Source organism: Lonchura striata, chromosome 9 (genome assembly GCF_050655825.1).
Source record: "Lonchura striata isolate lonStrDom1 chromosome 9, ASM5065582v1, whole genome shotgun sequence".
NCBI lineage: Eukaryota > Metazoa > Chordata > Aves > Passeriformes > Estrildidae > Lonchura > Lonchura striata.
In genome coordinates this window covers 29049494-29075320 of record NC_140711.1, presented here as the reverse complement: position 1 = coordinate 29075320, position 25827 = coordinate 29049494, and the positions used below count along the sequence as shown (strand labels likewise).

The following is a 25827-nucleotide window of genomic DNA, read 5'->3' as shown; positions in this document are numbered from 1 at the left end:
TTTGGATGCAGGAGGAGCCTTTTCCGTGCAGAGATCATTTGGGAACCCTTTGGAATGACACTGATGTGATTTTCCATCATTTCCTGCCCACATCAGTTAGTGGTGGTTTCCCTCTAAGCTGCAACAAGTGGGCATTTCTCTTCAGCTGCTCCCAAACCTCAAAAATTCCAACAAAATTCCAAGTTGAAGAAAACGAAGCTCAGAAAAAAGATTTGGAATGCAGAACTTTGTGGCTCTGAGGGAAGATTTTTTGCCTAGAGTGAGAGGATTTTCTGGTGGGATGTACAGTAGGACTGTGACAAACCTCTGGGGCTCCAAGTGCTGGAAAGTCGAACTGTGAGGAGAGGGAGAGTTAAAAAATCCCAGCCCAGCCCAAGCAGGATGTGGAATTCTGTTGGAAACTCCCCCACTGCTCCGGATGAGGAATTTTCACGGGATTTCCTGTGGTGGGACACATTGGGCTGGATCCAGGGTCTCTGTTGGGTCGGATTCAGTCGATGTGCTGGGACTCTGGGACAGAAATTAATGAGGCTCCCCAAATAAATAAGGAAAAATAATTCGATTTGGAAGGGTCTCAAAGCTCGAAAAACATCTAGTAACAAGGTTCTGAAGAAAAAATAAGGAAACATTGTGGTTTTGGAAGGGTCTCAAAGCTGAAAAAAAGCCAATAACAAGGTTTCCAATATAAATAAAGAATTTTTTTTTTTAAGGGTTTAAAGCTGGAAAAAAGCGCCAATTCCCAAAATAAGTTAGAAAAAACTATTTTTTTGGGGAGCATTTGGCTGTTCCTGATGTCTCCAATGTCAGATGAGAGGGTGCAATGGTGGGACAAAGTGGGAGGGAGAGGAATGAAGGTTCTGTACCCCCTCACCCCTCTCTGCACCAGCTCTGTGAGAAACAGGGAAGTTTTATTTGTCAAAATATTAAGGATAAAATTTCTCCTAACTGAGCATTTTCTTTGCCAACTTCATTATCCTTTCACAGTGAAATTTCAATAATTTCACCCCTATAATTGCATTAATCCACCTATAAAATGTTGGTTATTGAGTTTTGTACCCCAGAATTTTAAAGCAAAGAGCAATCCTTGAAACGAATGCAAAGCACTGGAGATTGCCACTACCTCCCGCAGCATTTATTCCCATCAAATTTAATTGTAGATATGTTTTCCCAGTCTTTTTAGTTCATATGCTGCACTCCTGGGATAAAAAGAGGCTTCAATGTGAATTATTATTATGGTAAACACACAACAACAACATTTCCTTTAGTGAAATAAGCAGAGACCAACATTAATTAATTAACCTTATTTATTTTTACAACTTCAGGTCAAAACACAGGCAAACACAAATCTGGCTGAAGTCATACAACCCCCCCCCCCCCCCCCCAACTTCAAATTATTTTTTCATCCTAAATCTGTCACCTGAAAGCCTTTCCTTCTACTTTATCTGGCCTTAAATTCTCCATAATAATGACCTGAATAGGTGTAATTAAAATTAGGATGGAAGTTAAATACAGGCAAAACTACAGCTTCAAATCCACTTTGGTAGCATCATCTGCATATTTTTTACAAAACTGGTCAGAGATGAAGTCAGAGAGGAATTCTACTCTGAAAAAACAGAGTTTTCCCCTTCAGTTCTCGCTTTGAAAGGTGAATTTATCCTGAAGTGGCACTGTTGGCTCCTGACTGCTGTGCTGGTGAGGGAAAAAGCATTCCAAGGCAACAAAAAAGCACTTGGAAAATTGAAAAATGGTTTTAAAAACAGGAGAAAATGCAGAGGTGTGGCCGATTTTCTTTTCCCTCCTAGCTCCACTGCAGGGTGTAGTTCTGGCCCAGTTTCAGCTGGAGACCGGTGATTTCCAGGAGCTGGCAATAAAAAACACAAAAAATGCACATTTAGTGACTGAGCCCCAAAGATCCACGGTGTTTTCTGTGTTCCAGGCTTCTCATTCTAAACTGAAAGAATTCATTCCTCTTTTTTCACTTTTTTTATTCTACATTTGAGTGTGTCACCACAAACACAGTTTAACCAGCGCAGATTTGGGGTTCTGACCATGACTCTCATCCCTCCCTTCACCCACGGGCTCTTCTAGAGCTGAGGTTCCTTTTGTTTTAAAAATAAAGGAATTTTTTTAAAGTAGAAAAACTTGGAATACATTGCAATTTAAAGGTGCACATGAGTTTTTTTTCCATCAAAAATTCATCAGCAGAATCTCAGAGAATTTTTTTGTCCTGTCACTTCTTCCAGGTTGCAAGGGAACAAAATTCACTGCCAGAAGTGGCATTAAATGGTATTAAAGAACCATTACCTGATGGCAGCTTGTGCTTCATTCTGAAATATGGTTTATTTTAAATATGGTAAATATATGTATATTTTAATATGGCAAATGTATGCATATATAAATATGCTAAATATTTTAAATGTACTGATATAAAAAATTCAAATATGCTAAATATATAGATATTTTAAATATGGTAAGCATACAATTATTTAAATATGGTCAGTATTTTAGATATAGTAAATATACAAGTATTTTAAATATGCCAAATATATAAATATTTTAAAATATGGTAAGTAAAATATTTGAAAAATAGTAAATATATAAATATTTTAAATAGGCTTCTATAAAAAATTTAAATATGCTAAATATATAATTATTTGAAATATGGTAAGTAAAATATTTAAAATATGGTAAATATATAAATAATTGAAAGAGGCAAATATAAAAATTTTAAATATGGTAAATATATATATTTAATATGATAAGTAAAATAGTTAAAATATGATAAATAAAGAAAATTTCAAAATATGTTAAATATATAGTTATTTAAAATATGGTAAATATAGAAATATTTTAAATATAATAAGTATAAAAACTATATACACTAAATATACAATTATTTTAAATGTGGTAAATATAGAAATATTTTAAATATACTAAATATAAAATAATTTTAAATATGGTATCACAGCTGAATCTCCACAGGTTTAAGAGCAGAAATGCAGGTTTTTAACCCTTGGAGCAGCACCTCACCTTGCTTGTATAGTTCATTTTGTGGTTTGATGGGATTGCCACCCCGTTCTGTGCCACTGTCACCCGAGCGACAGCGCTGGGCACCCCCAGGACTTTGATGTCAGTGAACATCAGGTTGTTGGGGTCCGTGTAGTTCTGGTGTGCCACTGTGATCTCCAGAACGTTCTGGAAGGAAGAGGGAAAGGTCAGAGGCTGGAGTTGGCTGGAGCAGCTCGGAGCAGCCCTGGGTCCCTGCAGCAGCCTGGCACCTCCACCTGCGCTGCCTCGGCTGTGCAGCTTGATGTGATCCACAGGAGATGAAAAATTTGGGGTTTTTTTCCTTAAGCCAGTATCTGAGTTCTATGTACAAAAAAAAATTTTTACAGGGCTTTCCTTCAGAACTAAATGATAATATTTCTCTAGACAGGTTAATTAGGTGTTGTTGCAGGAGTAACTATTGAGAGAAACCCTGAAATTTTGGCTCTATAGAAGCCTGGCCTGAGCATGGGTGACGGCAGCTGAACCAGAGGGGCCAAGGAGTGAAACACAAACCTGTGATCAATGGAGGGAGTTTGAGCCTGGCACAGTGGAAGGTGTCCCTGCCATGGAACGAGGGGAATTCTGTGTCCCTCCCAACCCAAACCATTCTCTAATTCTGTAAAGTTCAATTTTCAATTGCTGTCCTCACTCCAAGTTTGTTTGATTGATTTATTCCTGATTTTTCTTTCCTAATACCAATATGTTCTTATTTATTTTTCAAATACTGAAAGCTTTTCTCCACTTTAACCTGGGCTCTGCTGTGCTTTAATTGCCACTCAGCCAAGTGATGTGAGGAGTGAAATAAAACACACAAAATGCACATTTAGTGACTGAGTCCTAAAGATCCACAGTGTTTTCTGTGTTTAGCATTTTTCATTTACTGTCCTCACTCCAGGTTTGTTTTATTGGTTTTTTTTCTTAATTTTTCTTTCCTAATAACAATATGTTCTTATTTATTTTTCAGATACTGAAAGCTTTTCTCCACTTTGTTAACCTGGGCTCTGCTGTGCTTAAATTGCCACTCAGCTGAGTGATGTGAGGAGTGAAGAACAAGAAATTCTCAACCCCTGGATGGGCCATGAGAACTGCTCCAGTGTCTTCTCCTGCTTTTTTTGCCCTCCCAGAACAGCTCCTGCCTCCCATCCCCTCTCTCAGCACTCACCCCTCATTCTGTTACTGTGATTTTAAGTAGGTTTTGGATTTCTTTAGGATATACCAAAAATGCTGTGACATAATTCCACATATTCAGTGCTCAGAGGGTGTTTCTCACTGTTGGTGGATTCAAAACCTCTTTAATTAGGCTTTTCCTTAGCAAGTTTTTGTAAGAGCAGGGAAAGGTGCTTTTATTTTATAATCTCCTTACAACTGCAAATATTGAGTGTTAGCAAAACAAACTCCCTTCCTTAGCAATTAACACCCTTTTATTTGACAAAGACAGAATTAGATGAGAAGAAAGAACAGCGTGGATAAAATTAGAAGACATTGTGGCACACTGGAAAATAATGAAATAAGAAAGTGTATTTTTTCCTACAATGGAACGAGCTTTTCTTTTAAGCCAAAAGTCCCTCTAATTAGAGCCTAATTTATTTTCAGATATTCCACTGGTTATAGAAATGAAATCTGACAATTGTACTTAACAATACCACTCCTAAATTCATTCTTAACACAATTTAATCACATTTCTTGTAGCCTAATCATCTGTGAGCACAATTTAATGTAAGGTTGGGACACGTAGACATTAGGAAGACCCAAATCAAAATTTAAAAATATAAAACAGTCATTTGAAGTGACTATTAAATAAATATGAGCTACTGTGATTACCTGATTAGCAGTAAATGATGTCAGCAGGTAAACACCATCTTCATATGCATCTGTTAAAAAGAAAGAATGAAAGAAATTGAATGAAGTGTCTTTGTTAGCAACCTTATTTAACACGTTATCAAAATTTCTGCTCGAGGATTGTGTCCACAGACAGCTTACAAATCCAAGGGATGTATATATAAATAAATAAAGAGAAGCTGTGCATTTCCAGAAGATGAATGCTATTATACATAAAATACTTTCAGTGTATATAAAGCTGAAATAAGGCTGTAAGGAGAACATTTTAGGGGTAAGATATAAAAGCAGACAAAGGAACAGCACTAGGGAGAGCAGGCGACTTTAGATGAGGAGCAAAACATTTCTGATTCTCACTGAAGAGTCATTTCCCACATCTCCCTCCATTCCCAGGGGACACCTGATGGTGGTGGGGCTGCTGCTTCTCTGAAGTCCCTGCTGGTGTTTCCCCAGCTGTGGTCCAGCTGTCACTGCCCTCAGAGCAGTGCTGATCTCTGGGCATTGGGGTTCCTGTCCTGCCTTCCCACTTTCCTGGGGGTGTCACCCCAGGAGATGCTCCTTGTGATCCAACCAAATCCCCTTTATCATCAGCTTTCCCTAACTGTGGCCATCCCTTCTGGAGTCCAGGGCTGGCAGTGGGTGTGAAGCACCTCCAGATCCACCTCCAGTCTCCTGCAAACTCCCTCCAGGTAGGTCACAGTGCAAAGCACATTTCCTGCACTCTGGGTGGGGAGGAGAAATGACAGCTCAGGGTTTCTTACCTGCAGACAATTTAAATTGAGCCAATTTAAGTTGAGGAAATCAGTGCGAGCTCTCACATGATCTGTGTGTGGTTATGGTTCCCACAGGTTTGAGGAGGAATCTTTGTTACCTGCCTTTCCTCAGGCCCAGGGAACAATTTCATTTATAAAACATATTAGTTCTGTAAATCACAGCGTTGTGTGGCTTCAGTCAGGAGGAATCATGTTTCTGCAGGTCTGCAGGTTTCATTTCAGTTTTGCCTCTGAAGGTGAGTTCAGATCTGTCCCCCAGAAATGGCCTTGGCCAAGTCCATCCCTTCCCTCTGCTCCTCCTCAGACATCCCCAGAGTTTGTTCCATCTCTCCCCAGTTCACACCCTTGGGTTTGGTTTTGTCTGCTTGGATTTGGGCTTTGAATGTCCCCAGAGACGGAGCCTCACTTGGCAATACCCAACCATTCTCACAGCAAAAAAAACAAAAGGATTTTAGGAAGGGAAGAAGCCCTGGACGTACCGATGCGAACCCCATCATCCCAATAAAGTTGTCCTTCTGCACGCAGACCATCATCCAGGGCCACCGTCAGTCCCATCGGGTTCTTCCGGCTGTGCAAAACACAATTTTCTCTCAATTTCCTCCCCTAATCACATTCCATATTCCCCAAATGGTGATTTCTTTCCAGAAAAGTCACGTACCACCCAACTGACCTCCCCCAGCCATCTTCCCATCCCATGCTGCTAAAGACCATTAGGAGAAAGAAACCAAAAAAACACCAAAAAGCCAAATTAAATTTAAAATTTTCACCTCTTCCCACCTGTAAGCTGTTGTATTAGCAGGTCTTTGCCAAGGAAGGATGTGTCCACCTCGGATGTGCAGGTTGATGTGGTCCAAAGGAGCTGATAAATTTTGGAATTTTTTCCTAAAGCCAGTATCTGAGTTCTACGTACAAAAAAAATTAAAATAATTTTTACAGGGTTTTTCTTCAGAACTAAATGATAATATTTCTCTAGACAGGTTAATTAGGAGTTGTTACTGCAGGAGTAACTATTGAGAGAAGCCCTGAAATTTTGGCTCTATAGAAGCCTGGCCTGAGCATGGGTGATGGCAGCTGAACCAAAGGGGCCAAGGAGTGAAACACAAACCTGTGATTAATGGAGGGAGTTTGATCCTGCTCTTCCTCTTTCCAAATCCTGTATTATTTTCTGGGAAAAATTATACAGCTAAACCTGTTTTTTTCTTTCTTTATTAGAGAATTCCATTACAAAACCTTCTGTGTATCATTTGAGGGTTACAAAAAGTGAAAAGAATTCTAAATTAAAGGTATTGCTTCACCTTTTCATTTATCATAATTCTGGTCATGTTATTATACATTATTATAAAGTAATTGAGGATTTTTATTATTTCTGTGTTTCTAAGAACTTATATTAAATGCAAATTAGGCAGGAGAGTGTTCCCACCTCCCTGCCACACTCAGCACTGTGAAAAGACAGCAAATACAAGTTTTAAAATACAATTTTTTTTAGGATGACTTACTGTGTGGTAATCATACCAGCGGGCATCGGGGAAATAAGCGACCACACTCCGATCATTCTGCAATGTAACACACAAATTTTAGGCACCTGAAAAATCAAAAAGCGAAGCTCGGTTACGCTGACTTTCAGTAATAAATAAGCTTTAAAAGCTCACCTCTTTCATCACAGGGCTGATGAGCAGGGCAGGACCCCAGAGGAACTGCTTGTCGATGTCCCACGTGGTCTTGTCGCCCACAAACCTGCCAGGGGGAGACAGCCAGAGCTGAGCTCTCCCCAAGAGCTCCTCCTGGAATCCCCTTCTGCCACTCATTTCACCTACTCTTTCTACCAGCTGTTTGCTCGTTATGGCTGTCAGTAATTCAGAGATCAACTAGTGGTTGCACAAAGATCCTGATGTGACACGCGTTGGAGAAATGCAAGTTAGTGCTTCGCTTTAGGGGTTTGGGTCCATTTCTTTGCTTTTGCTTTTCAGTACATTGGGACAACAAAACTCTGAAGGCCTAATGCTTATTATTTACAATAATAAAGTCTTGGACAGGCTGGGACAGACTTTTTGTTTTCTGAGCTTCTTTGTAAAAAGCAAATCACTACATGAAAAAAACTCTGTTTTTCCCAGCCAAGACTTGTTTTTTTTTTTAATTGAAGGGGGAAATGCTGCAACAAAGAGAGAGCTCTGTTGTTAGGGGGTCACAACTAGAGGAGTTTTCTGGGAATTCTTGGTGAGGAGAGCTGGGGAGTTGCACTTACTCGTGGAGAATGGGGCGGACCACAGTGCTGCCGTGGGCGTGGGCTTCGTACAGCAAGGTGTAGAGATAAGGTAACAGGGTGTATCTTGTGTTCAGCACCTTCTTGGACATCTCTTTAAATTTGTCATCCCAGGAAGCCGGATCTTGCCTCTGAAAGAGAAGAGAGTGTTGTTAGAGAAGCTGGGTTGGACTGCATGAGAAAGCTAAAAAAACCAAATCCACGCAGAAAAACAAATCAAGAAAATTTCCCCTTTGAGGCAGAGCATCTTCATTTATTTATTCTTCACCCCAGGAGCAAGTGAAAACTGTGGCTGTCACTGTCAGCCCCAGGAGGGGAACTAGAAAGAGGAAAGCTGATAAAAGCCCAGGGGAAGCAGTAAAAATGTTTAATGCAAAGTGTCCCCAAGGCGTGACACCTCCCAGGGTACATCATCCATCAGCCCTCTGCTCACAGCGAGAGTCCGAGGCACCAAGGACTGGTGTCAGGAGAGCCTCAAGTCTTTATTAAATGTATGGAACAATACCTTGGCAAATTGGGAAGGACTGGAAGCCCCACGATAACCCTGAATCTGCATTTTGAAGGCTTTCAGGGCCCGTGAAGGTGTGTGCTGTGAGATAAAGCAGCCGGCTTTGAAAAGGAGACTTTAATCCATTAGATATTTGCCTTCTAAATAGCTCCACTCTGCTAGACCTGGAGCTTTCCCTGGAACACAAGGGCTGTTTCCCTTTTTTGCATTTTCCCACTTATCTTGTTTTACAGCTTTCTCCACTCCAGTCCTTAGCTTACATTTAGGCAATTATTTCCCTTTCCTTTCAGCAGAAATACAATATCTGATGGTGGCAAACATGCAGAGCACAGAAATTCCCAAGTCTCACTCCAGCATCTTATTACACTGCCCCATTTTCTCATTTGTTGTATAATTATGGGCAATTAGGGCTGAGAGCACCGAGGTCAGTTCTGTTTCTTGAGGTGTGCTTGCCACAAAATCTCCATTTTAGCCCTGCTGTAGCTCATTGAAATCCAAATGGCACGGAGGGGAAAATATGTAGAGTTTGATTCAGTGAAAGCAAAGTTAGAAGGGGCTTCCTTCAAGTGTCCAAATGCCAGAGCAGCCCCTCTGGGGGCACAAAACCTCCCAGGTGATGGGACGCTCACAGCAGACCCAGCATAGAAATAATGACAGTTTTCATTTGATAAAGAGCCAAAAATGTTCTGTTCTTCTCCATTTTACTTGGAATTTTTTTTTTTTTTTTTTTTTTTGAGACAGGGCAATTGTGCATTGTTTTGCCTGTGTGTTGCAAAGGCGCAGCTGCTAAGAACTATTAAAAAATTGCAACTCACCCGTGTTCCTTTCTCATTGTGATTCCTCGAATATGGGTAAAATGAACCCAGCTGCATCCAGCGGATACACATCTCATACTGCGCGTCTTTGAAGAAGCCACAGATATCAGCTCCTGTCTGAAATTTTCAGAATAACCCAAATGGAAAACTGTATTATCATGTACAGCATCATGGTAATTAAATAGAAGTTAATAACTCATTAGCTTACATAAGATATTCCAAAGAGACTGAACTCCATCATGCCTGAAAAGAGAAATAAATTGGAGTTACTCGCTGGGTTTTTTTATTTTATGGTTACATAGGCAGTGTTTATTACACTACTGAATCAGAAGAGAAAAAAGCAAATACAAGACCCACAGTTTCTCTAACATGCTGTAGAAGGAGATGGAATGTGGGTGGACAGGAGCAAAGAAAAAAAGAATGAGTAGCAGGACACAAGGCATGGAAGGGCCTGGTCCCAACGGAATTAACAGAGTTCCCAGCACCTGCTGCAGAAGGAAGTAAGAAGAAAAAGTGAAAAGGGAATTGAATTCTGGTTGCTGACCCATTTTTTTTCAGCTGAAAACCACAGAAACACAAAAAGCAAGGAGGTGAAGGAGAAGCAAAGCCAGGTTGGATAATGCTCGGAGGAGCCTGGCGCGTGGATGGGGTCCCTGCCGTGGCAGAGGCAGAACTGGATTTCGGGTTTTAAGGTTCCTCCCAACCCAAACCATTCCATGACTGGATGATGCCAGGCGTGCAGCCCCTTTCCCTGGCACGTACCAATGATGGATTTGTGCAGCTGGTCCCAGGCTGCCGTGTTGTCCCCCAGCCAGTGGCCCACCCATCTCCCGCTGCTGGGGTAGGTGGAGCGGCTGATGATGACCCCGCGCTCCTTGGTGGCTCCTTGCAAAGCCCTGCATTGGGAACAGGCACAGAAACGAGTTACAGGAGAATATTGCATGAGAATTTACTGCAGCAGAGCCTCTGGAAAGAAATACTTGGGTTTGTGTTATCCTAGGGAAGGGCTACATCGTGCACATCCAGTCCGTTCTTGCTTTTGTGGCAATTCAGTATAATCCAGACACAATCCCAGCAAAGCTGGCCGACCTGCAGCTGCAAAGACAACTGGAAAATATGAGGGATTAAAAAGGAGATTTCCAGCTCAGGTTAACTCCTCTGTGGGAAAATAGGAATGTGGCAAAACTTTTCAAAGCCCATTTTATAAGGGCTCCACAATGTGTGCAAGGGCACGTCATTCCTTTCTTAAAGTGCCCAAAAAGTTGAAGGAATGGTTGGAAATAATTTAGCAAAAATCAAACCAAAAAGCTCACAAGAGTGAAAGCAAAGGTAGCAGGAATATTGGACCTCTCAGGATAAGTTTAGCTGACTAAAAAGTGCTGAAATAAAAAAAAAAAAAAAAAAAAAGAGTCAGGGATTTTTAGTCACTTCTGAAAGACCAAGGTGACAGGATATCAATATGAATATTAGACAGAAAATAACCCTGATTAAATCCCACTGCTTTCCAATGTAAGATCCCCATAATTGCCTAAAATGCTGCTTCAGTAAGGCACTATTTGCTAATTTTTCTATAGGATTTTCAGCTTTAGTGACACCATAATTACAGCAAAGATACACAAGTCACTTAAATTACCACAGCAATTAAACCAGAATAACGTGCCACATTTATTTCCTCCAAGACAAACAGTAACTTTCTTATGATCCTTTATTCCTTTGAAATATATTGTCCAACACTTTAATTCTCTGCTTGCTTTCCCTGTGTCAATAATGCTTTGGAAGTGGCAGCTAAAATTCCATAATGTCATGTGTAGAATTGCTCAGGGATGAGCAGGACCTGAGTGTTCTGTGCCTGGAGCCTCGGGCCTGCAGCTCTGTAGCTCCATCCATGAGAAACAATTATTCAGGTCACAAAGGCTGCATTTACCTCCAAACAGTTCCTGCATTCACTAATAAGGACTCTGGCTATGCAAAAACCTCATTACAAAAGAACAGAATCAAGGCAATATCCCCAAGATCCTGTGTCTAATGGATGGAGGACTGAAATGGCACCAGGTTACATAAAATACTCATGCTCACTTTTCAGTTACAGTCTTTCGTGAGTTTTGTGTGCAAATAATCTTTCTGTTTGAATGGTTTAGCATCAAAATAAATTATTGCATTTCTTCAGTTTCACAAGCACCCCTTCAGTTACTGCCAAAAAATGAATTTGGGACACAAATATATGTATATATATTTTTTTTTGTAGATAAGATTTGCTATAAATTTCCAGAGTGAGAGTATCTGTGTGATCTGTTGAGATTTATTGTGGTGATTTCTGTTGCAGTTCCTTGCAAAAGAGAGGAGAATATTTCAGTTCATATTTAAAACACAGAAATGATGGTGATATTCCCTTTTCCTGTCAAATTCTTGTCTGCTTCACTGGGTGTGCACAGCAAGGTTTTGGCAGGAGTGGCTCCAAGTGAGAAACTTCTGGAGCTTCCTCGTTTCTGATGGAGCCAGGAGGGAGCTGCCCCTGGCTGAGCCCATCAGCAGCGCTGAGTGACTTTGGGATAACAGGAATTAGAAAGGGAAAATGTAGCTCCCAACAGCAACTGGAGCTGGAGGGAGGGGTGGGAGCCCTGCAGACCCTCAGGGCACTGCAGAAGGGTCAGGAGATGCTCCAGGCTCTGGAGCTGGGGCTTCCCTGCAGCAGAGGGAGCTCCATGGGGGAGCACAGATCCTCCTGCAGCCCCTGGAGGAGCCCACACCTGAGCAGGGGGATGCCCAAAGGAAGTTGTGATCCCTTGGGATGCCTGTGCTGGAGCTGGATCCTGGCAGGAAGCTGTGGAGCCCTGGAGAGAGGAGGAGGGGAAGAGAGGGGGGAGGAAAGAGCAGCAGAGACAGCATGTGATGGACCAACTGCTACCCCTGCTCTGTGTCCTCTTGCCTCTGCTGGGGAGCAGGTAGAAAATAGGGAGTGAATTAGGAAAAAAGTGAAGAATTGGGGGAATTAAGATTTGGTTTTAATCGTCATTATCTTCTCTGATTTGATTGTGAGTTAAACTGATTTCCACAACTGAGCTGTTTTGCCTGTGACAGTAATGGGTGAGTGGCCTCTCCCTGTCCTTATCTCAATCCATGAATCTTTATACTTTCACTCCTCTTCCCAGCTGAGGAGGGGAGAGAGTTGGAGGGGCTTTGGTGGGCACCTGGAGCTCAGCCAGGGCCCAACCCACCACATTTTGTGATGCCCAAATGCCATCAGTTTGGGCTGACAGCACAGGGATCAGACATCCCCTCCTGTCCTGGCAGCAATTTCACCCCTGCCCTGATTTGTGAGCATCCCCTCACAAGATGCTCACAAATCCAAACTGCCCTGATAGTTCCTCTCTTGATGGGAATATCAAAGCTCCCAAGGGCTTTAAGGTCATTAAGAGCTGTGCAGAAAATCAGTGCTGAGCTGTAAATGAAAGATCCAGCTCCGTTATCAGATCGGGCGTTATCTAAATCAGGCTGGGGACAATTCAGAGGGACAGATAAAGATCTTGGCCTTGGAGCTGGGAAAAGAAATACTTCAAAGTAAATCTTTGCCCTCACACTTTGTATTTTGAAACAACTCCCCCTTTTCACTTCATTTTAGAGAACAGAATCAAGCCCTTCTGAAATTAATATGATTGAAAAACTCTTCATTTTGCCTCACTGGATGGGAAGTGTGAGGAAAAGCAGAATAAACCAGACAAGCCCAGCAACAATAAGTACGTGATGCTTTAATTACAGTAATTACGTGCAGAAGGGATTTATTGCGTGGAAGCATGGGAGCACAGCCTCAGCTCATCCCTGCACAGACCCCCCCTCACCTTCTTCTGCAGCTCTGCTCCCACCACCCCTCCTGCACCACAGGGAACATCCCTGACTGGAATAACTCCAGCAGCCGCCCAGCCCTTGGAGCATCCAACTCCTCTTGGAGCTGGATTGAAAAACCGGATTGGTCAGAGTGAAGAGAAAGATCGCTCAGGCATCTTAAATTAACCAGTGGAAGTTTTGGCCATAGGAATGTAGAGATGGAATCTCCATTTGGAATTATACCTTCGGTTTTAAGTTTTTCTGTTCTGCTTTGGTGGGCAGCTTTTGAAGCAGCTTTAGCTTCGTATTAAGTGTCACTAGGATCTTTTCACAGGGTGCTGAAAACAAAACAATCCTATTCTAGCTGGAGGCTCAAGGGCAATCTCTTCAAACTTCAGGCCCAAAGAATGAACAATGTAAGAAGAAGAGGGTGGGCAAGCAAGCAAGATGGATGAAACTTCATCATTTGAAGCTATTAATTGAACAGTTAAATCCCATATGCAAATGGACTAAAACTTATAAAAATGTCAGATCTCGTGACCAAACTCTCTTTTGCTCCCACCTTGGAGCCATCTGGGCATAGCCAGGGCTGTGGATCTGCTCCTGCCAGGGTACAACCTTTGAAGGCACTTCAATAAATACCCACTTTATTCCTCTTAACTCTATCGAGCCTCTGCTCCAGCTCCTTAAGGCATCAGAACATATCCTGGAAGCAACATGGAACACACAAAGCACTTACTCCAGGCTGGGTCTGGCTTGGGACCATCCGTAAAGGCTGTGGACATCGTAGTGCCTGGCTGGGGTCCCATCTGGGAGGTAGTGCAGACCTTCCATGCACGGAGTTTTGTGGATTAATCCTGTTGACCTATATCCCAAATCTTGTGGAAAGGGAAGAAATATTGTTATTCATAATCGTGTATCAATCATTTGAGTTACTTTTTCTTAATTTTCATCATCTGTTAGGCATTCGGTCTCTTTACAATGTCACTTATTTATTTATAATTATAAAAATATACTTTTCAAAATGGAATAGTTTCAATATTCCTACGCAGGTATCTGAGCCTGTGAATGTTTTAATTAAGTTACAGATGCTCTTACTACAGAGGCTCGAAGAATAAACAGAGTATATCAGAAAATATTTCAAATCTTTTTGAACATGGTCACACTAATCACATAAACAGAAAAACAGATGTGGTGGGGGTATGATCTGTGTATCTGAATATTCAGTTCCTGGAAATTCCTGAGAAACCACTCATGAAACATGAATACAACAGTAAGCAGTGAGAGTATGCTAATAAACCATTAATAAATAATTCCTAATTAGTACTACTTTACACCAGTACTTCTGGAAAGCCGAGCTAAGAAAGCGAAGCATTTCAAGCATTTGACAACTCACATAAATGGTAATGAGAGAAGACACATGGATATTTTCTAAATATTTAATTGATTGCATTATTCATCTGAGAAAAGTGCAAAACAGAGAGCTCAATTCTCTGCCATGCCTCAAGCAAAGCACTTCAACACAAAATAGGGACCAAAACCCATATGCAGTGAGGAGCTGGAAAGAATTTTATTTTTACAAAGTGCTGCACTGCTCCTGCTGAAATATCTGGGTTTTCCAGTGTGCCCATAATCTCAGGAATAAAGGGCCACATTCAGGGAGGATCTGTGGGTTTATAAACCCATCTTCATTTCAGCTTTTATGTCTCATATACCAGACAAGAATTTGTGTAGGAAGCAGAAAAACCTAGAACTTTTTTAAGGAGGAATCAGACTTACGAGGCATGTAGGGGGGATAATTTAGGAGGTTGTTCTTACAGCCACCCATGGCGCCATTCATAAAAGCTGCTGGTTCATTCATGTCCTAAAAACACAGAGTAAAACCTCTTAGTTTGCTACAGAACACCATAAATTCTGAATTACACACAAGCAGTGCTGCAGGGTTCCTCAGGAGCCTCAGCTGGACATCCCATGTTCTGTGAAGGGGCTGACAAAAAGGCAGGAAAAGGACTTTCCATGAAGGCATGGAGTGACAGAAAAAGGGGGATGGCTTTGAGCTGAAGGAAGGCAAGATTAGATGAGGCATTGGGAAGGAATTGTTCCCTGTGAGGGTGGGCAGGCCCCGAGGAGTCTGTGGCTGTCCCTGGATCCCTGGAAGTGCCCAAGGCCCGGCTGGACATTGGGGCTTGGAGCAAGCTGGGACAGTGGAAGATGTCCCTGCCATGGCAGGGAATGGGAATGGAAGATCTTTAAGATCTCTTCCAACCCAGACTATTCTGTGATTCTGCAATTCTTTGTTTCAAGGGAACAACCTCCAAGATCAACAAGTCCAGCATTTCCTTAATGGGAATTTAACACGGGATACTTCTGCCAGAGCAGTGAAGATACTGGGAATTGGGGCCCTCTCCACCAGTGTCTGGCAGAGAAAAACAACCCTGATATCAGATACATTTCCACACTTACAGTCCACAGGCCATCAAACTTGAGGCTTAATGAGGTGTTGGGATTGTTGTAGACCTCCAGGATTTCCCTCTTATACCATTCCACTGTGGAATTGCGGAAGAAGTCTGGGAAAGCACAATGTGATACATATTTCTGTAAAAACAGAAGGAAAACACAACAGATGAGGGGACTGAAGGTATTCCATAGTTAAAATTCTGGAATTAAAAGAATTAAAAAAAAAAAAAAGACAACAGAAAATAATTGCTTGTTCACTAAATTGGCTTGCTTTTAGGAAGGCTTAACCAGTTTCTGCAACTTATTATTCCTACCATGAGATTTATCAATGATTTTGCCGCTATTTTAATTAATTAATCTCTATATTTGAGTCTAGAACCAAACCATGTCAGTATTTACCTCTACTAGTTCTTCATGAGGCAGTGACTCATTGATTTGGACATTGGGAAGAAACGACCAGACCTAATGAGACAAAGAATATTTAAAACAATCAAATCACACTAAATACAAACTGAGCATCAACAATACACAGGTTTAAATACTCATCCCTAGACAGTACCTTGGAATATAAAATTTCTTTGGTATCAGGCCACTGTACGAAGATGTTATCAGCCACACCTCTGGTGAAGGCAGGATAATTGGTTTCATTCCCAGAAATTGCTGGATCCTACAATTAGAAACACATTTACCCTTATGCTCTAAACACATGGAGAATATATTCTCCATTTTGTGATGCTGTATTGGAATTTAAAAGCAATATTCCAAACTGACCAGGATAATGATAAATCTCATTCCTTCTGATTTGATTTTGTTGATTAGAGCTGGTAATCCAGCAAAACGTGGGGAAAGGGTGAAGTCCAGGTTCCTATCCATGTAGTCAATATCTACATATTGGACATCCTGCAGTTAAAAAAAAAAAAAAAAAACACATTAATTTTAAATAATTTTCTCCCCTTTTTCTGCCAAATATTGAAAATTGGCCAAAATAAGTAAAATACGGAACTTTCAATTTGTAAAATTTGAAGCAGTGGTAACATCAGGCTGAAGATGTTAAATGAATATTACACAATCTATGAGCAGGTCAAAACAAAAATAAACATTTCACTGCTGCATCTAAAGTGAGGGGAGGAATTGATACAAAATAAAGAAAAAAATGGATTTGTCTGTATATATATACACAAAAACTGCACTTATATTTCCGTAACTGTAAGGAAACAATGGGAATAGCTGTTCTCTATTGAAAAGTTGATATTATTATATTTTAAATGAATCCACATTGAATTGATAGCATAATTTTGTTAGGTCTAGATGCTATTCCTACTATGCCAACAACAACCTGGCTGTTGTTGGGATAGCAGGAATCCCACAGCTGACTTGACACAGAGCATTATGACAATGAAATTGTGCTGCTTCATTTTTCTCCCTGCTGATTTTTCTTAAAACATTACTCCTTCCTGTCATTCTTCAGTGTGAATAATTAAAAAAATTAAGCATCTCTTAACACAGCCCTGAATCTGTGACACAAAACCTGCTCTTCTCTACCGCAGTGGGGTTTTTTTGGTTGGTTACTGCTTTAGTGTTTAAATGGATTTAGCCAATGCTACGAAGCCAAAAGCTCAAATGCTATTTGCTCCCAACGTACGTGGGGAATCTGAGCCGCCTTCATATCCTCCACGACCTTGGCGACATCCGAGTCGTTGCCGTAGCCGTAGCGGCACAGCTGGAATCCCAAGGACCAGTAGGGGGGCATGAATGGGCGCCCAATCAGCTGAAAAGAGGAAAGGATGCTCGTGGTGAGGAGGGGAAGAGAAACCAAACCAACCCACCAAAGCCCAGCAGCAGCCAGGCTCCTACTTGGGTGTATTCCTGAACCACGAGTTCGGGAGTCGGGCCCAAAACCATGTAGAAGTCGAGGATTCCTCCGATGGTGCGGTAGGTCAGGGCAGGGGTGGGCTGGAAAGTCACATCTGGAAGTGGAGGGAAGGAATTGAGAAAAGGATGCCTGGATTTGCCACCACTGCAAAAGACTGACTGTAAAAACAGAACAGGCGGAGGAGGACGGAGAGAGACAACTTGTAAAAGTCTAAGAGGGACCAAGCAAGGGGGAATGGCTTCAAACTGCCTGAGATGGGATATTGGGAAGAAATGGTTCCCTGGGAGGGGGGTGAGGCCCTGAGGTTGCCCAGAGCAGCTGTGGCTGCCTCTTGATCCCTGGAAGTGTCCAAGGCCAGGCTGGACATGGTTTGGAACAGCCTGGGATAGTGGGAGGTGTCACTGCAATGGGGTAGAACAGGATGAGCTTTAATGGCCCTTCCAACCCAGACCATTCCATGATTTTATGAGATAAAGTGGAAGTTTTCTTACCCATTGCATTGCTGTTAAGCAAGAGAACTCCGTGGGCATTGCCATCTTCTTCAAGAGCCATATAAAATGGATGAACGCCATAGGAATTCAACTTGTACTGCAAATAAAACAAAATACATTTTACTGGGGAAACATTGCAAACATTTTCTTATTAACATTTAGTAATAAATTTAATAAAATATGAGAAAATTGCCAAACATGGCAAATAAACTTTAAATTTATGCACCTAAACCCTACCTAACCACAAAACAGGCCTGCAGAAGGTAACATGGAGCTTCGCAGTTTGTCAGGCTTGTCAAGACTGCTCAGGCAGGAAGGAAAGCAATGGTATTGCTGCACTTAAATTTCACTAATGAGAAGGCATTTCCTCAGGACAAAACTTTCCCTTCTTTGCAAACAGAATCGGCTGTCTGTGTGCTCAGGAGGTGCTGGTGACATTATATTTCATTTTCTCAAAATGTGTTCCAGCCTGAACTGGAAGTTAGAGCTATAATTAGCTGCTGCTATTTCATTGGCCGTTCCCTGATAATTGTAAATTTGCTATCTTGTAGGAAATAAGACAAATAAACAGAGATAAGATTTCTGCTTTACCTGTGTAAGTACTAAATTAAATCCCCAAGCAACAGGAATTGTTCTGACTCATGTCTAATTTTCAAGACAATGAGCAGAGAAGAATTTAAAAGAAGGAGGAACGTGCTGTTACTCCTAAGCCATCTGTCACCTTCCAACATTTGACTGAGAGCCTGAGCTCTTCACATTGTTCTTGCAGGTCACAAATAATGGGTTTATAGAAGACCTTTGCCATGGAGACACCATCTAAATTGTAAACTATGATAAACATGGTCAGAGCCAATGCCCAGTACCAGCAGACATCCACTAAATTTTAAAGTCATGCTGAACAGTTTTGCCCTCATTGGTTCAGAAATCACATTTTCTTCTTCTTTGCCTACTTACAGTGGGAGGCTGGTCCCTGGTGAACATTCCCCAGGTGTGCCAGCTCATGTTGTGTCGGAACGTGGGGTGCTCCGCTTCTCCGAACCCGTAGATGTACTGGGACGCCAAGCGGGTGGAAATCTGAATGAACATGTCACTGAAGGTGAAGGTGGGCAGGCCTGAATTCCAGCTGAAGTGGGAAGAGGAAAGGGAAAATTAGAATAGAGCATCCTCGGGGACGTATTTCTGGCAGACACTTCTTTCTGAGCCACTCTTCTTCTCTGGAAATCTCACTTTTCAGTAAAAATGGACTAAAACTGTTGTGGTTATCAAGGAAACTTACAGGACATGAAATGAGGATGTCTAAGGATTGAAGAGTTTAGGGACACCAAGTTCCCTATGTCTCTCAAAGAGGAATAGCAGGCATCATGCCCTGCAAGTTGTGTCTTATTTTGGCAATTTAGTGAGAAAATGCATTTCAGGACACTGCAATCCTATTTTCCTCCCAGACTGAGCACTGGAGCCACATGGAATAATAGTAAACAAAGTGCTTTTTACAGTCCACTGAGCTTTCCGTGCAGATTACACTGAAATTGCATTCACAGGTCACATTTATTATAAGTCATCTTTCCAGTTAGAAATCAAACTGCAGCCTGGTGGGCTCTGCCAGCAAATTTCATTGTTCCAGGAGCTTCAGTTGCAGGTTGAATTATTATTCTGGTTGGCAAAGGGAACTCAACTTGCAATTAAGTTTTGAGTACTTAAAAACTTAAATAGAATTGTTTCTTTGAATAAAAAAAAAATTATACACTCAATTGTTCTCTCTAACTGTGACTTAATCAAGGAAAAATGAAACTCCTGCCAGACTCATCTGTCATGTTACCAAAACCCATCTCCAGTTAATTGGGACACCATTTCCTCACATTTTTTCCCCTAACCATTCCCCAAAACTAACCGAAATGGCCAACCCTTAATGACCAGTGCTGTGGTCACCTAAGGAATGTTTTAAGAACTGTAGAAAATCCTTTTGCCTTCCAGAAACTTGGAGAATGCACAAGGAGCAACCTTCAGAGCCGCCAGCGCTCTTCACTCCAGAACGTGCACAGAGAGGGGGTTTGGAGTGGAAAAAAAAACACCAAAAATGTCTGACATAAAATAACAAAGGGTGGCAGTGGCTTACTTCACTTAATGAGCAGTGCTGTCACCTAAGGAATGTTTTAGGAACTGTGGAAAATCCTTTTGCCTCCCAAAAACTTGGGGAGCACACAAGGAACAGCCTTCAGAGCCAGCAGTGCTCTTCACTCTAGCATAGAGAGATTGGCAAGGAAAAAAGCCACCAAAAACTGACAGAAAATAAAGGGTGGCAGTGGCTTACTTGATTTAATGAGCAGTGTTGTCACCTAAGAAATGTTTTAGGAACTGCAGAAAATCCTTTTGCCTCCCAGAAACTTGGGGAGCACACAAGGAACAGCTTTCAGAGCCAGCAGCGCTCTTCACTCCAGCACATGCACACAGAAAGGGTTTGGAGTGGAAAAAAGCCACCAAAAACAGACATACAATAACAAAGGGTGGCAGTGGCTTACTGCACTTAATGAGCAGTGTTTTCACCTAAGAAATGTTTTAGGCATTGTAGAAAATCCTTTTGCCTCTCAGAAGCTTGGGGAGCACACAAGGAACAGCCTTCAGAGCCGCCAGTGCTCTTCACTCCAGCACAGAGAGAGGGTTTGGAGTGGAAAAAAGCCACCAAAAGCATGTGATATAAAATAAGAAAGGGTGGCAGTGGCTTACATGACCGTCCCCGTGCTTCTGCGGCGCACTTGGATGCCGAAGGGTTTGATCTGGACCGAGACGTCGTAGAGCCGCTCATTGCTCGAGCTCATGGGGGAGCTGGGGAGGTTCAGGGGCACGGGGACCTCGTATCGTGGGTTTTGATAATCATAGATCTGGGGAGAAAAAGTCAGTTTATTGCAGCGAGTCAAGTTGTTCGAGATCTCAATCTGATACAAATTGTAAAACACCTGCTGTGGTGAGTATTTTCTTTCAAATGCATATTCTTGATCTTTCACAGGATTTTGTTGTGGTGGGGGGAAGAATGCCAACCAACAAAATTTAAAGATTTGTTTTGGATCAGGAATGGCTTATATAATTATCTACATATATCTAAAGAATATACTTATATTTTGAATATAAATGTATATACTTTGCATATAAGAGCATATAATTTGCAAATGTGATAAATAACTTTCTAGTTCATCTTTTACTCAACTTTTAGAATTCTTCTTCAGGTTTTCTGTATTTTGAAAGCTGACAGAAGTTAGTTTTTGATGTCTGACCGCTTAGCTCAATATTGTTAAACACATGGCAATAAGAAAAAATAAAATTACAGTTAAACAACAGTGCACGGACAATTTTGGAATTGAAGTGCAATGGATGGGATGTAAAAATAAACTGTAGAGTCATGAGAGCACTTAGAGATAAATTTAACTGCATATTAACAAAATACTTTCAAAGTTCCTGGCTGACATTACACACATACACTGGCATTATACTTTTGATTCATGTAATTTCTTTGTAAAATTGACTGCTAGGATTCTAGGACAAGAAAAAAGATGCAGGCTAAGAGAAATAATAATTGGTTAGAAGGAGAAACACATTTACACAAGGCTGCTTCTGTCTGTGAAATATAAATGTGGCCGTAAAGAGCCCTTTGAGTTCCTGTAAATGAAACACTTGAGGAATTCTGGGCTGGTGTTACCTTAAACTGCAGCATGTTGTTGAGGTGATATTTCACCTCCAGGCGCAGGGTGCTGATTGGGGCAGTGTAAGCCTCGTTAGCTCTGACCCTGGAGTTGTCCAAGCTGAGGGTGGCCACGACTCCAGTGGAGGAATAATCGATGTTCTTTACGAGGTAAGGATTGCTGGAGCTGTAGTAGCAGGAAGGAACGTCTGGATTTGGTGTCTCCTGGTGCAAACAGAGAGGAGTTTCAGGTTAGCGAGTCAGTTGGATTGTTTATTGGTTATCAGCATGGAATCCTGTTTTTATCAGATCTGTATCAAATGTAGAACTGGCGGGTGGAATTAATAGAATCCTTTAATCAATGGAATATAAAGAAATAATAAATAATAATAAAACAATAAATACATGGAATATAAAGAAACAACACAGAATAATCTCTACGCTGACTCAGGTGCAATAAAGCCATCCAGGGAAGGCTGTACAAACAGTTCAGAGTCAGGAAACTGAATCCTCGTGCAATTAAGAAGGATTTAATTTCTGCATCTCTGTGATCTTCAAATCAATCCCTCAACATGGTTTAATCTTGGCTTGTGGAAATTCCTAAACTTCGTCCCTTTTAATCCCATTTCTCTCCGGCTTACTTCAAGGAGATGTGCCCGAAACCCATTTCATACTCAGGGAGCATCAGAGCAGATCTTTCACTGGCTTTATTCACACAAATTATCGTTAATAAAACCAGTGAAAATTACGTCCTACTCATCTGAGATCTCTCCTGACATTTCCAAATGTCCAAAATTACAAAAAATCCTTTTAGTAGAGCAACAAACCCAGAGCAGCTCATCAACTGCTTCAGCAGGTGCTGGTGCAGGAGCAGCCAGCACTGAATTTTGGATTTCATTCCTATAGGAAAGGCCCAAAATGGGTATTCTAGATTTAGAAGAACAGACAATAATTTAATTGGAGGCACCCTCTGAAGTTCAACCTTGCCAGGCCATATTACTCTCCCCCATGTTTATTAATAATTAATAATATTGATACATAAAACCATGAGTTTAAGAACTTCACATTGGATATGAAGCTTTGGAAGTAGCTCCTTGATTCAGACATAAAAAAGTTTACAAATGAGTCAAGATTTTTGTGGAATTCAAGGATTTCCTCTCAAACTGAGATCCAGAGGAATTAATTTGACTTAGAATGTGCCTGTGTGACCATGGAATGACACAAAGGGGCTGAGCCCTGCAGGCCTCGGTGCCGCTGAGGCAGAAGGGGCAGCTGAAGATGCTCTTCTACATTTTCATAACTCTAATATTATTTCAGTTCGTCTTTCAAAAAAATACCTCATTTTTCCTCAACTGCTGATACAATGTGGTCAAAGTTAAATGGGTGTCAGCTACTGAGGCAAATAAAATCCATCAGTACAGGCCAGTTGAGGCCCATTTTATTTAAACCTGACAGATTTCCCAGACCACTTTTATTCTGTAACAACCACAAAGAAAAACCTTTTATTCTAGATTTTTTTGAGTCTATTTAGTTTAGAAAAATAATTACTTACTTCCCAAGTACAGCCAAGTTGTTCACATTTTACTTTTGTTGCATCAGGGCCAGGATGACAATTAAATCTTTCATTGATATTTGTATTTTGAGTCCATTTGATTGTGTAAGATTTTCCCAGGTCAAGCTGAAGTCCTTTTATAACAGCAACCTTATAAATATGAAACAATAAACAGCTATTAAATATCACATCCCATCAAGCTTTCCTTTAGTCAGAAAAGGTGCTGGTCCTTAAAAATAATATACTTAAAAATTGAAAATTCACAAAATCCCACCCTTTAATATTTGATAGAGTCTCACTTTTACAAAGGCACACAACTGATACTTTTACAGATAAAATCTGGGGAATTAAGACTCTAAAAATATGGAGTTAATCCCACAGCTTCCTTGGAAGCAAACAGGAATAAATACAAGAAATAAGCTGTCTGCTGCACCAGGAGCATAGCTTAGATGCACTTTCACGCAGCAGAGTTGAACGCAATTGTACTTTTATTCTGTAATAAAATTCACGTGGTATTTCATTGAAACAACATTGGCACTGGGCACTGTCCTTTGCAATATATAAAATAAAGCTGATGCAATTTTAAATATGTTTACTTTCCATTTTTCTGTTATTGCTTTACCTTTGTTGAAGGATCATAGGTGGTATCAGAGATATAATTTTGCTGAACATTGTTCTGAAACACAGAAACTGATCCTATTGCCTTGGACAATCCCAATATCTTGATTTCCTCAAATTTCAGTTTGTTTGGATCAGCGTAATTGCTGTGCGTAGCAGTCATTTGTAGAGCATTCTGAAAAATAATACAGTGGTCATTTTCTCCTTTTAAAAATTTGCAAAAAGTCCTCCAGATTTAACATTTCTTTTCCTATGAAGATTTTCACACTGTAGCATACATATACCAATATCCTTTTCCACACATATTAATTATTGCTCTGCGTGTTGTTATCACTATAAAGCTTTTCTACCATGTCTAAAATAATCTTCAGAGTTGTGTTTCAGCTTTTTATCCTTGCTTGGGAAATAAAGAAAGGCTGGGGTGGGTCTGTGACAGGGCAGATAAATTCCAGACTCGCTGGGTTCCAACAACCAATGGTTCTCACTTCTCTTGATATAAAACCACCAGTTCCTACTCTGTGTCATTAATTATTTTTAGATTAAGAGTCCAAGCAGAGGAAATGCACCGTGGCTGTCACACGTGTCTAGAACTTCCTTATTGTCCTCCATGGGAACATTGAGGTTAATTGTTAATTCAAATGTCATGGCAGTCGAGTCATGATTTGGCTACTGGGGTTTCAAACTCCAACAGCAACGGGGCGTCTTATCTACAAATGATTCTTTGATTAATTGTGACTTAAAATATTAACAATTCATGTGCTTCATTCATGTTCCTCTGCATTCTCTCACTCAGTTTATGCTCTTTCATCATGGCAAAGGAATGAATACCTGATATTAATATTATTGTACAGATAATGCTTTTTGCAATCCTTGTTTTATGATAGTTACTGTCAATATTAGATAGAAACATTATCAGGACTCCATCCAGATGTCAATGAACCCTGCAAAAGCACTTGCAGCTTGAAATAACACAATAAAACTTAATCCTGATGTAATTTCTGAGGGTTCAGGCAAGCTGTGGGTATTCCTCACTCTTTGGAGACATTCAGCTGTATTTTCACAGTATAAAAATATATATTTTTTACAGTGCCACTATTTTGAGAATCACAAACACCCTATGCTTCTCCTTTTTGACTCTGTTTTAAATGCCTCTTATGCTTTAGAGTTCTCTTGTTCAGTGAATATTGCTGCTGAGCAATATTCAATTCAATATTTATTATGTGAAAGAAAATAGGAATTATTGAGATATTTGTATTAACTAGGAGAAAAAAAACCACAACAGATTTCATCCCAGTTAAATGGGAGTATTTTGAATATGATTCCTCTTGGCTTTGGCAAATATTTTGTCTTCCAGCAAATCTTAAAGGAAAATAAAGAGAGAAAAGAATGCTCTTAAAAGATACTGAATAAAAATCAGAACATAAAATCAAATACTTACATTGGAAACTTTAAATTCATAGTAAATGTAGGTTTTCTTGTCAATTGTACCTAAAAGGTAAAGAGAGAAGTTACACTTGGAGCGCAGCAAAGGATAAATTAAAGTAGGGCTCTGCCACTGCTAGAGATCAATAAACTGTTAATTATCAGGACAGCACTCAAAGCTGCACTAAGCAACTCAAATATTTACTAATCTTTGAGGAACTGAAATGTCCCTTTTTCTTTTTTCTTTGGCCATTCTCTCAGACTCAGAAGATCTAATTTTTTCCACAAAAATTCATCTAAATCAGCTCTTCTAAAATATAGTGATTTTTTCATTGCACTGTTATTTCTTCTTAGTTTGTCTTAAAATAAAAGTTTTGATGAAAGCTGATCCTTTAACAAAACCTAAATAAATATTCTTCATACAAAAATAACAGTGATGATAATAATAATAATAATAAATGCCATGAAACCATAAGAGAGGAAATAACACATGACCAGGAAAAAGAAATACAAAACGTGGTCAATCTGACTTTTCCATTTTTATTTTTTTTTTCCACATACGAAAAGACAAATCATGCCATCACAAGCAAATTGTAAATGGTTCCCCTGTAAAACTGCAACCTGTAAGATTTGGGCAGGCCATAAAAGGATGAAATGTTTTATTGCTTTGTTTGGCAGCAGC

General features: G+C 40.5%; 1 protein-coding gene across 1 annotated transcript in view; it reads right to left on the bottom strand.

The window, feature by feature from the left end:
- Window positions 1-539: 539 nt before the first annotated feature.
- Window positions 540-25827, bottom strand: part of SI (sucrase-isomaltase) — a 44854-nt gene continuing 19566 nt past the window's right edge. Inside the window, exons 22-47 of the mRNA XM_085588059.1 lie at window positions 25162-25211; window positions 23728-23898; window positions 23106-23255; window positions 21572-21778; window positions 20605-20759; window positions 18838-19006; window positions 17884-17980; window positions 17374-17486; window positions 17162-17287; window positions 16291-16419; window positions 16079-16186; window positions 15919-15981; window positions 15526-15657; window positions 14842-14926; window positions 13802-13940; window positions 10003-10136; window positions 9449-9483; window positions 9241-9357; window positions 7900-8048; window positions 7307-7391; window positions 7154-7210; window positions 6435-6559; window positions 6137-6225; window positions 4870-4919; window positions 3031-3195; window positions 540-1861 (exon numbers count right to left, since the gene is read on the bottom strand). Coding sequence (XP_085444185.1) covers window positions 1799-1861; window positions 3031-3195; window positions 4870-4919; window positions 6137-6225; window positions 6435-6559; window positions 7154-7210; window positions 7307-7391; window positions 7900-8048; window positions 9241-9357; window positions 9449-9483; window positions 10003-10136; window positions 13802-13940; window positions 14842-14926; window positions 15526-15657; window positions 15919-15981; window positions 16079-16186; window positions 16291-16419; window positions 17162-17287; window positions 17374-17486; window positions 17884-17980; window positions 18838-19006; window positions 20605-20759; window positions 21572-21778; window positions 23106-23255; window positions 23728-23898; window positions 25162-25211 — 2963 coding nt within the window. The 3' untranslated portion in view covers window positions 540-1798. The remainder of the gene's footprint in view (window positions 1862-3030; window positions 3196-4869; window positions 4920-6136; window positions 6226-6434; window positions 6560-7153; window positions 7211-7306; window positions 7392-7899; window positions 8049-9240; window positions 9358-9448; window positions 9484-10002; window positions 10137-13801; window positions 13941-14841; window positions 14927-15525; window positions 15658-15918; window positions 15982-16078; window positions 16187-16290; window positions 16420-17161; window positions 17288-17373; window positions 17487-17883; window positions 17981-18837; window positions 19007-20604; window positions 20760-21571; window positions 21779-23105; window positions 23256-23727; window positions 23899-25161; window positions 25212-25827) is intronic.